This window comes from Alexandromys fortis, unplaced genomic scaffold (genome assembly GCF_014885135.2).
Source record: "Alexandromys fortis isolate MF-2015 unplaced genomic scaffold, M_Fortis_MF-2015_v1.1 scaffold_9, whole genome shotgun sequence".
NCBI classification, from domain to species: domain Eukaryota; kingdom Metazoa; phylum Chordata; class Mammalia; order Rodentia; family Cricetidae; genus Alexandromys; species Alexandromys fortis.
In genome coordinates, this window is record NW_026067892.1 from 5944833 (window position 1) to 5958358 (window position 13526).

General features: G+C 49.3%; 2 protein-coding genes across 3 annotated transcripts in view; both read right to left on the minus strand.

Moving 5' to 3' along the window:
* The window catches only part of Tspear (thrombospondin type laminin G domain and EAR repeats), a 147957-nt gene that overhangs the window by 104007 nt on the left and 30424 nt on the right, over positions 1-13526 (minus strand). The window contains exon 4 of one of the 2 annotated variants that reach the window (XM_050141948.1): positions 5203-5561. The exons of the other annotated variant lie outside the window; for it this stretch is intronic. Coding sequence (XP_049997905.1) covers positions 5224-5561 — 338 coding nt within the window. The 3' untranslated portion in view covers positions 5203-5223. Of the gene's footprint in view, positions 1-5202; positions 5562-13526 lie in introns of those variants that run through there. 2 annotated transcript variants of the gene reach the window in all.
* On the minus strand, positions 10864-11178 carry LOC126500019 (keratin-associated protein 12-1). Its single transcript, XM_050139611.1, has one exon. It carries the CDS (start codon positions 11176-11178, stop codon positions 10864-10866), a length of 315 nt encoding a protein of 104 aa, XP_049995568.1.

The following is a 13526-nucleotide window of genomic DNA, read 5'->3' on the forward strand; positions in this document are numbered from 1 at the left end:
GGACAGGAGGGGGAGGGAGACAGGAGAGGAGAGAACAGGAGAAGGGAGGGGAGGAGGAAGTAGACAGAAGAAACAGGCAAAGAAGTAACATCTAAGAAAAGCTCCACAGAAATAAAACCACGTAAAACACAGAGTATACCCTCCTGTGTGACTTTTCCTAGGAGACATGAAGGTCTCCTCTCCTTAGGCAGGAACCTGATGACAAGTCAAAGAAATTATCTTCCCAGTCCAGCTCGGTGAACCAGTGAGTTTACTGGGGCTGCCTAAAGGAGCATGGACAACCAACGGGCAGGTACACTACTGAAGAGTCTACTCTTAGCAGTAGCTAACTGTTTACACAGCCTCAGGGAGGGGTGGAGTCTCCTGCGCCATCATGAGTCCTCCCATGTTCCACAGGGAATATTAACTGACCCAAGCTTGTAAGGCTTTCATGCAGGTAATCCCAGCTGCTCTGGTTCCAGGGTGGCAACTGTGTGTCATCCTTAGAGAGCAGCATGCCACGACACCCCAAATAGGAGCCATCTTCCTCAACACCCCAAATAGGAGGCATCTTCCTCAACACCCCAGATAGGATGCATCTTCCTCAACACCCCAGAAAGGATGCATCTTTTTCAAAACAAAGAATAAAACATGGTTGGATGCACCTTGTTTAATATGTGACTGTCAAAACCCAACAGTAACAAGGAAGCTGTGAACACACAGATTAAACCAAATGTCATTAACACAGAAGCAAAGGCAAGGATTACATCAGACATCTGGTGAGAGTCATACACTCTAACTGCTGAGAAGAAGCCATCCCACCCTAAGGAAATTATGGTGTTCTTCCATAGTATATTTTACTATATATTTACTATATAGTATATTTACTATATATATTCCATAGTATATTTTATAATAGAGATGGGCACTTCACTGTCCATAGACAGGCACCATCAGAAATGGCTTCCGGCCAAGGACAATACAAGGAGAGAAACTGGAATCCACACGAGGGAGCTGGAGAGAGAACACTGTGGATAGAAAGGTGCTCGAAGCCATCAGGGGCACACTTGCCACAGAGGACAGGGACAGAGCTGGAAGCAGAAGGAGCAGGCAGAGTGGGCAGCACTTCAAGAACAATGCGTGGTCGCCAGGACATGGACTGGGCTCCAAGAAACTCTCACTTCCACAAGCAGAGAGAAAAGGCCTCTGCCAGTGACAGATATGCCAAAGGAAACTCAACAGACTGCTGTCGAGATATTGAGGAAATAGCACTCGGGAGGAGTTCAGGGGCCCACAGGAATGGAGGCCTTAGAAGTTGGCAACAGTTGGGTAAAGTTAGAGCCCTGGATAAACACGGCAGGTAAATGGAAGCATTCTGATCTTCTCCACAAGAACAGAGAGGCATCAGCCCGGACTACACAAAGGCTCCAGCTGAAATCTTACAGCCCATCAAGAGAAATGAACGCCATGAGATCCATGACCCAAGGAAGGAAATGAAAGTTAGAAAAAAAAAAATGGTATCAATGTAAATGCAAGTGGGAAGGGCTGAACAGGAAGTCTACAGGGTACAGGAAGTCTGGAGGCCACCAAGCCTAATTGAAATCCCTAGGATTCGCATGGTGAAGAGAACCAACTCCTGTAAGCTGTCCTCTGACCTACACATATGTGTCATAGCATATGTACATACACACACATGTGTACACACACAGATACACAGACACACAAGCACACACACATGCATGCAAACAGGAACACATGTGCACATGCATGCAAACAGGAACACATGTGCACATGCACACAAACACACATATACTAGAATGTAATTCTTTTGAAGGGAGTAAAGAAAGGAATAGCAAAGGAAATCAGAAGTAAATTGAAATACATCAGCAATTACAATAAACATAGATTAGACTCTCCAATTACAAACAGAGATTGTCTGTTTGCTTCAAACCCTGCTTTATGTTATCATTAGGCTAATTTTGCCCTTTGCCTGTTTTGCAATAAAGTTTTATTGGCTCCTTGTCCACAGGTTGCCTTGTACTGGCTGATGTTCCTACAGCAGAGCCAAGTATTTGTGACAGAGCCGAGACAGAACCCGGGACTTTAATATATTTACTTAATGAACATTCGTTGAACAGTTTGTCAAGCCTTGGTTTTAAAGTATAAGGAATAAAAATGTTGAAAGTAAATCAAGGAAAATACACCCAGCAAATGCTAACAAAAAATTTCCACGTGATTCAGTAAGGTAAAATATTCAGAAAGGTAAAAAGAATTATTTCTAATAAAGAATTCAGGGCAGGATGCTGGCCAACCTTCTGGGGTCGCTTCTGAGGACAGGAACACCGTAAACCTTGGACAGCTGGAGAAACTTCTAAACCCAACTCGACCCCGGAAGAAGACTCGGAAGATAGTTCTGTCTGCCCTGAAGATGCGACAGTCCCCAGCCACTGGGTGCCACAGAGTTAAAGCCTCACAACTGCAAAGTCTGCTGATGCCAAGGAGCACAGGTCCTAAGACACAGCAGAAGAGGAATGGACGGCTCCATTCTGACATGGGTTCCATCCCAGCGCCAGACACCGGGCACATCAGCTTTAAATATACATGAGACGAAGCTGAGAGTCCCCAAGGAGTTCTTATGCTTTCGTTTTTATTCCCTGCTTATGTGAATCTAGCTTTACCTACCACTTCTTTATCGTGTAATTGGATTTTTCTCCTGTCATTTTCTCTCTCACATCCTAGGATTCTTCTCCTTTTTCCTTCATTTATTTAACCTCATTGAATCTTTTCTTCCCCTTTCCTTGCATTGCTTTTTCTAAAATTTCATTTATTTTCATTACCTTTACCTTAGCCCATTTTAACTCAATAGCTTACTTTACATTATTTTGGCCATTTTTTCCCCCTGTGGTCACTGGTGATACAGTCACTGGCTCCTCTCACAGGCTTAGGTGCCCTGGCTTGGCTGGTGATCCCTGTGCTAATGTTCCTGTCTTTCTAGACCTTCACACCGACTGCTCCTGGTCAGTTAGAACCCTGACAGGGTCCAGGAGAGCTCCTGTGTCATGTGCACGCATGTGTCTCAGTGCTGTGTCGCCTGAGGGCACAATGTGAGCTGTGTGGATGAAGAACTGTGCCCACTGGAGGAAATAAAGCCCCTGGGAGAAAGTGGGAAATGGACTTGGCAGAAACACAGCCTCAGGGCCCTCCCAAGGCCCAATGCACCAATCACAAGCTCCATGTTGCTAGAACAGGGCACAAGAAACCCCAGGGCCCAGGACAGGGTTGGCTCTGCTGGGAGAGCAAGGCATAGGAGGCGCTCCAGACACAGACCACTGGGGGCTACTGAGTGAGTGACATTCTCAGACCCTATCCAAATGAGATGAAAAGATGACTAGAAGCGAAGGGGAGGAAGGGGTGCTCATTCACCTCACCCGAACAGCCCCACCTTGGCTGCTTCCACACCTGTGGCCAACCCCACCATGGGGCAGCCACTATGGAAGTCTAGGTGACCTGCTCCTGCCTACTCCCTGGCAATGGGGTCTACAAGTTGCATCCACCGTAGTGCCCCTGTTAGATTTGGAGCATCAAGATTATGTCCATCAAACCCCATGCACTGCTCAGACCCTTCCAGGCCAGGATGGCTGTTCCTTCGTCTCTCCTTCCTCACTCAAAAACAAAACAAACACACACACAAAAACAAAACAAAAACAAAAAAACAAACAAACAAACCTATACTCCCTGTCTAGACCTTTCCCTCAAAACAAGTATATGTGTCTGAATCTCAAACCCTACCTTTCTTCTGATTGCTTCTGTTTCCTAGAAACTGTCCTTTGGGGAGTATTTCCGTCACAGTGCAGTATGGAAGAGGCCTGAGGGCCCATGCTGGGGAGGAAGGGCTGAGGAGGCCACCACCCTGCACTCTGAGCAGGGCAGAGGGGCTCAGAGGCCCTGAGCCCCTCGTGTCTGAATCCAGATTCACCTCTCTGGGGGGGGGGGGAGGTGTGGAGCAGATGTCCATGTGTGTGAGCACGTAGGTCACAAGGGCTCAGGGGTGTCCGTGAGCGCACGCATGCGTATCTGGAGTTACTAAGGAATACATGAGCGCATGCATGTACTAGAGAGGTTCCGAGGGAGCATAACTATCTATGTCTCTAGCATGTGTCTGTGTGCCTGAGGGCATGGGTATTCAGTTTACATGAGCATATGCACGTCGTGTGTGTGTGTGTGTGTGTGTGTGTGTGTGTGTGTGTGTGTGTGTGTGATGAAGGAATGGTACATGTAAACATGTGTGCACATTCAGGGCAGTGACTCTCTAACATCTAGCTCTAACATCTAACATTCTGGCTCAGTTTCACGCAGCCCCAATTTAAACCACACACTGGTCACAGACCTTCTTGGCTACTGATTCATAAGCCATTTCTGCTTGCTACTCATCACCAACCTGCAGCATGGGAGAAACGGCTGTAATCCAGGGCAGCCAGCAGTGGGAGCTCCAGGAGGGGCAGGGCAGGACAGAGCCGCAGGCACAGCAGACTCTGCAGCCAAAGGCATGCCCATCCCTGGGAGCCTCCACATGAGCTTCTCCCTGCAGTCTACATGAGAGGAGGCTGCACATTAGAGACAGGAGACTGCTGCCAATGCACACGGAGGAATAAGCTCAGACATCGCCGACAAAGCCTTGAAGCACACGGAGCACAGATTCAGCTCTACTCTGCAGACGGACGAGTGATGCCCACATGGCTGCAGCCAGGAATGATGTGAGCACCCACTGCCCATGCAGCCCCTGCTGCAGGGGACCGGAAAGGGAGCACAAAGGACGGAACTACGAGAGACAGCGAGTCTGTGACAGGGGCCACATTCTCCTGGGCCACCGCAGGAACTACTTCATCAGGCCATGTCCTCTACCAATCTCTACCTCCTGAGTCACAGTGACGCTGGATCAGAGAAAGCATTGGCCTATGACCTTTCAGATCACCTAGAGAGTCAGGAATCAGGGCAGACACGCACAGCTGATTAGAAAATGCAGCTTTATTTGACACACAGGTTAGAGAGGCACTCTGCATGCAAGACATCCTCCAAAGAAGGACAGGGCAGGGGGAGCTGGTTCATTCTTCTGCATCTTCTTTCCAGTTCCAGGGTGCAGTGAATGTGTTTCCCACCTGCCTCCTGTTGAATCCATGGCGAAGAATGGGATTGGACAGGACGGAGTATGCATCTTCATGGAGGCAGGTGGTTTGCAGACACTGGTCAGCAGCAGGTGGGCGTGCTACAGGTGACAGGTCTGCAGACCAGGGTGGGGCAGAAAGGCTGGCAGCACCCGGATGATTGACAGGAGGAGGTCACACAGACAGGCCGGCAGCTCACAGGTACACACACAGAGGACTGGCAGGAGGGAGTCATGCACACAGTGGGTCTACAGCTCACAGGCACACAGCAGGCCGCCTGGTATCTCACAGGAATGCAAATAACAGGCCTGCAGCAGGATGACTGGCAGGGGCTGGACACGCAGCAGGAGGGCTGGCAGGGGCTGGACACACAGCAGGAGGGCTGGCAGGGGCTGGACACGCAGCAGGAGGGCTGGCAGCCTGAGGAGCAGCTTGTGTGGCACATGGTGGAGGCTGGTTGGTCTGGAGGAGGGTGAAGATGTCTGGAGCCCCTGTCCAGAGCGGCTTTTATACCCAGCTCAGTGACTTGACCACCTAGGATACAGTTTTGTGTTTGTGTTTGCTTCCTGTCCTGTCCCTAGTGCTAGCCTTGCTTTTGTTTGTGTTTTTGTTTGTGCTTAGCTGGATAATGGATGATTACATCTCTTCTAAGTTCCTGGAGAAGGCATTAGGGCAAACAGTAAACACCAACTCCCCCAGCTCCATAGCAGGCATCTGGAACTCATGGTGGATACATCTGGGCTTCAACAACTTTGAGTAGTCCCATCCCTCCGCCTCTGCTTTCTGAACTACACGCAGTCTCTTTCTTAGGCAGGTTCCACTCTATGCCTGAAGTTTTTGGTGGTGGACATCCCAGAGTCCTTACACCTCCAACATCCTGGGGTCTCCATTGAAACTTAGATTTCACCTTTACAATTTTACACACATGTTTTTCAGTAGCCCTAAGGTAGCCAACCCTGCCACACAGTCTGAACTCAGAGGTGTTCTGGAACCTTGTGGCAAGGCTTCATAAACTGGCAACTCTTGGAGTCTGCAAGCCTAGAACACCATATAACAATGTTGCCATGTTCTTCAAGATAGAATGTAGCCCTCCTTTACCATAGCTGGCAAGGCCTCAGTGATGGGGGATTTCCCTCTGTATTCTGTGATTACCATTAATGGGTAAAGAAACGGCTCTGGACCTATAGCAGGGCAGAACTTAGGTAGGCGGAGAAAACGAAACTGAATGCTTGAAGAAAGGCAGAGTCAGTGAGAAACCATGGAGCCCCTGGAGACAGACGCTGGTTGGAATCTTGCCGATAAGCCACAGCCACGTTGTGATACACAGATTAATAGAAATGGGTTAAATTAATATGTAAGAGTTAGCCAATAAGAAGCTAGAGCTAAGCCAAGCAGTGATTTAAATAATACAGTTTCTGTGTGGTTATTTTGGTTCTTGGTGGACAGGAAGAATAAGCGACCTCCTCCTACACCTCCATGTGCCTTAGCTGGAGAACCTGGGCAGTTGTTCTGGAACAGGGAAAGCCTTCTGTACATTTCCAGTTCGGGAGTTTTCTCCTTGTAAACAAATTTGCATTTTCACAGTTTGAGGAGTGGGGTCTTGCCCTGATGGTCCTTAAATTCTTTTCCAGCGTCAAATGCGAGGTTTCTCTCTAATAGTGCTAATCACCTCAGGAATCACGCTTTCTCCACACACTCAGCTGGTCTACAACTGTAAACTGGCTCCTCTCCTCACCCACCTGCACATTCTCACAGCATCTGCTCCATCTCACTGTAGACCATCTGAGAGCGAGCATGCCTTAGCCCATGAGCTTTCAATTCCACTTCACTTAGAGATGTTTGGACAGGGGCAGAAAGCAATTTTTTTTTGTTTTGTTTTGTTTTGCTTGACTCACCCACAAATGACTTTTAGCACAGTTCCTGGTGAGTTCATATTCTGCTCTGAAGCCACACAAGCCATCTTTAGTGCTGTCTTTTATTGGAATTCTACTCTTGCATCTTCCTATAGGATGGCCCGTTCAGCTCTGCACACAGCATTGGAGAGCTGCTTTAGCTCACAGCTCCAAACCCCTCTCTGTCCCTCCCACTAACCAGCTCTAAAGGACTGTGAACCACATGACAGGACTCCACTGGTTGGTGCTGGAGGATTGTGAGAATGACTGGAATTCATTCCCAGGATAGCCTTTATTCATAGGCCAGTGGCCCAGCAATCCAGGATACAGATGGTCTTCTTTGCATATTCAGTTTTTGTCTTGGTGTTTTCTGGTTGCTATGGCAAAATGCCTTGGGAAAACAGCTTAAGAAGGAAGGGTTTATTTTGGCTCACGGTGTGAGGGGATACAATCTAGATGGCAGGGAACACATGGTGGCACAAGGGAGGTGACTGGGCATATTGCATGGTGTGCTCCCCTGTTTTTCCTTTTATTAAATCCATGACCCCAATTCAGGGTGGCATCTGTGGCAGTTTAAATGAGAAATGCTCCCCCACAGGCTCAGGCCTTTAACACTTGGTGTCCACTTGGTGGCGCTCTTTCAAGAGATGGTAGGGAGGCACAGCCTTGCTGGAGGAAGTGTGTTTTGGAGGCGGGCTTCATGAGTTGAAAGCCTTGTGCCCCTTCTGGTTTGCTCTCTCTGCTTGCTACTTGCATTTGGAGATAAGAGTTCTCGGCTTGCTGCTCCTGCCACCATGCCTGCCTGCTGCCACGCTTTCCTGTCGTGATGGACAGTTAGCCATAGGAACTGCAAACCAAAAGAAACCTGCCCTTCACTAGATTCTCTGGGCCTTGTGTTCTGTTGCAATAGCAGTAGAGTAACGAATACAGGGGTCTTCCTTCTCTCCTCGGTGAACGTTCTATGCAAATACCTTCACAGACATGCCACAGATGTGTCCCTTAGAAGGACCTAACTTTAGTAAAGGTGACAATGAAGATTTACTGTCGCAATGAGAAGAAAGTGTCAGACTCTGCAGAATCCTATCAGCCTGAACTGCTTCGCTACACTATACCCCTGTTGCCTTCCACCCAAACTGGGGCAATGAGGCTTTCTACTGCCATGAAGTCAATGTGTGCCCCTGATAAGACAGCCCCTGTGTGGCTGCCGTCTGTAAGCAGGCCTGCTGCATGTCTGACTGATGCATGCAGGTGTTCTCCACACTAAAGAGCTACAGGCCTGTCACATTTATGAGCTTCCCTGCTCCAGGTGCTGCCACCCCTGTCCCACCCTGATCTTCAGGACCCTCACCCAAAGCATCATTGCTTTCTACTAACCCCTGCTATAGAATACGTCAAATACTGGACCTGTCTCTAGTATTACCTCCAAATTGTTATTATTGTTTGTTACCTCCAAAGCCAGGGAAAGAACTGTCCCTCCTGGCCAACACTCTATCACGATCCTGTTGAATTAGGAAGAAGCTCACCTCTCCCCAGACTTCCTGCATGGTTGGGCAGAGGCACCTCCCTAAATCTTCTCTTATTCTCTATCCTCCCTTCCTCATGACTTTTGGGAGAATTGGTACTGCCCCCTAAAATGTCCGGCCGTAACATCCATTCCTGTTTTTCTCACATTCTGAACCTGATTCCTAGGGTTTACTTCTTGGGGTACATGCAAACCACAGAAGGAGCCTGGGACAGGCCTTGGGGTCCATTCCAGGGAGGGAAGGTTTGGAGGTTCATCTTCACTGTCAACCTGACTGGGTTTAGAATAGCCCAGGAGACAGAGACACATCTCAAGGCATGTCTGTGCAGGTGTTTCATGGAGGATGAACTGAGAAGGGAGACCCTACTTGAATGAGGCAACACGCATTCCATGGGCTAGGATCCTGGGAGAACAAACAAGGAGAAAGCCAGCCAAGTGCCAGCAATCTTATGTCTGTTTAATTGTCCCCCATGGTGTGAACCACTCTACTCCACTGTGACGGACTGAACACCCGGGAGCCATGGGCCAGCACTAAGTTCTTCTCCCTCTTCTGTCGTTCTGCTGGGTGACTCACCGCAGCACTGCAGAGCTAACGAATACAGAGCCTCTATGAGGAGAAGATGCGAAGCTGCTGTAACTAATCTCGTCAAGGGGTCTCTCGGGCCTTTGTTGCAGGTTTGTAGACAAAATTTGCCAGAGTTCAGAGAGCTGAAGCACAGAAGCCCTAAAAAGCAGAAAGCAGAGCTTGAGGGGGAGCCCTCATGGGGTCTCAGAAGACAAGAATGCTGCTGGGATTCAGACAGGAAGGAAGCCTGAGCTCAGGAGGTTTCACGTGGGAACAGGGACTCTGCTGGGAGCTAGACTCGAGGTCATTCCTGCACAATCTGGCAGAGAACAATGCGGACTTTTTTCCTGTGTCCAGAACTTTAGGGATATTGAGAATAATGGGGGCTGGTCCCATGTCTGCCTAGTTTCATCAAAAGCTCGGATTTTTTATTTGTTTGCTTGTTTATTTTTCTGAGACAGGGTTTCTCTGTGTAACCCTGGCTGTCCTGGAACTTACTCTGTAGACCAGGCTGGCATGGAACTAACTCAGAGATCTGCCTGCCTCTGCTTCCCGAGTGCTAGGATTCACACACCGCCACGCCCTACTCCAAGGCTCAGATTTATACCACACGGTAGTCACAGATCACCTTGACTGTTGAGCTATAAAACTATATTAACAACTCGCCTCTCTGCAACAGAAAGAAAGCAGCTGTAGCCCAGGACAGCCAGCAGTCAGCTCTGGGAGAGACTGAGCAGGACGGAGCCACAGGCACAGCAGACACTGACCAGGCTCCTTGTCCATCCCTGGGAACCTCCGTGGGAACTGCTCACAACAGCCTGCAGGAGGCCAGAAGTAAGGATGCACACCAGAAATGAGAGACTGTCACCAATGTGCATAGAGGAAGTAACCCAGGTCATAGGCAGCACTGACAAACACTTAAAAATACATGTCCAGGGCACATGGAGCACAGATTGGAGTCCACTCATTGACGGACGGGCGATGCCCACATGACTGCAGCAGCCATGGCCCCAAGAAGTCAGCAGACGATACTTTCAAGTTTCTAAGGTGGAAGTGCTGTGTGTTTATTAGGTTATAATTGATCGCCAGCCAATTAAAGATGGGCACGTGCGCACCGCTGAAGGGGAGGGGTTACAGGGTCAATCACACTGTATAACTAAGATTCACACACCCAAAAAGTGCCCTGTAAAAGTCACCAGGACCCTGGATACAAGACAGCACCAGAGAGGAAAACTAGCCATGGACAATCAGAATGTCGGCTACAGATGCCCTGGGCAAGAACTGAGGGAGGGGGGGTAGGATGCAGCGAAGACAGTGAGTTCACATCAGGGCTGCACACTCATACACACAGGAATGCCAGGGACCTGATGATATCTACACAACCAGGCCATGTCCTTCACCCCATCTCGTCTCCCAAAGGCTCGTAGAGAACATTTATGAACCTGACATTGCCTTTCTGATACAAGAGCCAGGAAGATAGACATGAAACAGTGCAGCTGAGCTCAAAAGAACTGGTTTATTTAGCACACAGGGTTAGAGAAGGCCCTGCAGCCAGGACATCCATCAGAGGTCAGGGGGAAGTGATGCAGATCTTGCTTCTGCATTCTCTTCTCCCCCAGGTGTCAGGTTGGAATAGGTATGTTTCCCATCTGCTGCACACACAAACCTGAGGCCAAGTAGAAAAGGTTTTGACCACACAGGTGTGTCCCATCTTCATGGAGGCAAGTGGTTTGGAGACACTGGTCAGCAGCAGGAGGGTCTGCAGACCAGAGTGGGGCAGGAGGGCTGGCAGCACCCGGATGACTGGCAGGAGGAGGTCACGCAGACAGGCCGGCAGCTCACAGGCACACACACAGAGGACTGGCAGGAGGGAGTCATGCACACAGTGGGTCTGCAGCTCATGGGCACACAGCAGGTGGCCTGGTATCTCACAGGAATGCAGATAACAGGCTTGCAGCAGGATGGCTGGCAGGGGCTGGACACACAGCAGGAGGGCTGGCAGGGGCTGGACACACAGCAGGCAGGCTGGCAACCTGAGGAGCAGCTGGTGTGGCACATAGTGGAGGCTGGCTGGTCTGTAGGAGGGTGGGAATGACTGGAGCTCCTGCCCAGGGTGGCTTTTATACCCAGCCCAGTGTCCCAGAAACCCAGAATGCATCTGGTCTTCCTTGTTTGCTTCCTCTGGCCTCCCAGGTTGGCTTTGCTGTTGTCCATGCTCTTGCTTGCCCAACTCCATGACTAATGCAGCTCTCTGGCTGCTGCTACATTAGGCTCCCAAGCCATCCTCTCCCGGTACTGTGTGGATTTGTCAATGCCCCATGAATTCCTGATTTCCTTACATGGGCTTCTAGAAGTCCAGGAGTTCAGATAACTTCCCTGTCGGACAACAGTCCTGCCCTGTGGGATGACAGTCCTCCTACAACCACAGAGATTGTTCTTCTCCTGTGGTCTAGAAGGCTGAATATAATGAGTGTCCTCAACCATCTGTGTCCTGGGTGAAGGTAGGTTGGACCAGCCACACCCTTGGAAAGCAGGTAAAGTCAATATAGGTTCACAGGGAGCACAGCTGGTCCTCCTTTTGATGTGTTTAGCAGTGAGCCACAAGTACCATCAGGAAAGGTGGGATCTTGAGTGGAGGCTGGGTGGATTTTCCACATTTGTACCCCCACAGAGTTTAAAAACAGATCTACACAAGCTCAAAATAACCAACTAGCTGGCTCTCTACTTGAACAAAACTCGTAGTCACAAGAAGATAATAGAACCCAGAGTCTCCAAATGTATTTCATAAGTAACCAGATATAAGAGATTTTGTGATATAAATCACCTTTATAAGTAAAAGCAACCAACAGAAAGAATCCGGCATGATCTCATTACAGAGACGGGCAGTGACCACAGCAGCTGTTCTAAGCCCAAAGATCAAAGAAAAATATTATCTTCATGAGTGAATAGGTAGAGACTCCCAGGAAGGACGTGGAATTAATCAAACAAAGGAAGTTCTAAAACTGAGATGTACAATAGCTGAAATTTAAATACACATTGGACAAACCCGATAGCAGATGCAAGAAGGAAGAAATATCATTCCATCAAACAGAAATTATTCCATCAAAAACAGATGAGTTTGAAAAGAAGAAGAAGAATTTAAGTGTTGGTGAGATGGCACAGCAAGGAAAGGCACATGAGCCCAACCCTGATGACCTGAGCTCAATCCTAAACCAATATGGTAGAGAGGATAGACAGAGACAAGTTGTTCTCCCTCCCACGCCCCTCACACACACACAGTGTTGGATCCTATCCTCAGAAGACAGCACCATCCATCAGAAGTGCGGATGGAGAAAGGGAAGGAAGGATGAGACAGTGGGGGAAACACAGAGGCACACAGAGACTGCACAAGAGAGATGCGGAGGGTAGGACCAGAAAGCTTACAGGAAGGAAGATACTGACAAGCGGTGTATCTGATAAAGTTAATAACTAGAATGTGGAAAGAATTATTACAGCAAAAGGACAAGCCAGCACCAAGCAGGCTGAAGACTGAACGCTCATTTCTCCAGGGAAGACACACGNACGCAGCAGGAGGGCTGGCAGGGGCTGGACACACAGCAGGAGGGCTGGCAGGGGCTGGACACGCAGCAGGAGGGCTGGCAGCCTGAGGAGCAGCTGGTGTGGCACATGGTGGAGGCTGGTTGGTCTGGAGGAGGGTGAAGATGTCTGGAGCTCCTTCCAGGGAGGCTTTTATACCCAGCCCAGTGCTCCCCCGCAACTACCAGAATGCAGCTGCTCTTCCTCATTTGCTTCCTTTGTCCTCCCAGGCTGGCTTTGTTGTTGGCTGTGTTCCTGTTTTGTTTGTCCTCAGCTTCATGGCTAATTACACCTGCTCCAGCTCCTGCTGGGCCTGAGTCCCACCCATCCTCCCCTGGGGCCTTCTGGATTCTACTAAGCTCCATCACATCCTGGTTTTCTCACAGGAGATCCCAGAGATCCAGGCATCCAGATGTTCTCCCTGCAGGATGACAGGCCTTACACACCCACAGAGATCACACTTCTCCCAGGGTTAGGAAGGGCTTGCAGAATGTGGGGGGCTGAACACAGGGAGAGCCCTCCCATGAGCCTCAGCTGGAGTCAGAGAGCAGACAGAAGCAGGCATGGAGAGCAGCTCGCTCTTCCAGTGTGTGTGTGTGTGTGTGTGTGTGTATGTGTGTGTGTACATGCATGCATATGTGCACACGGGGTTCAGAGTTTTGGTATGTGTGTGTGCTAGTCTAAATATGCACATAACCACACATGTGTGTTCAGGACTGTATGCCCAGTGTGACCATATGCCACCAAAGCCTGTTCTCTTTTCTATCCAAGACTTACCCAGTTCCAGCCACCTGTACCACATGAACTGCTCCTTGGGCCACCTGCTGTCT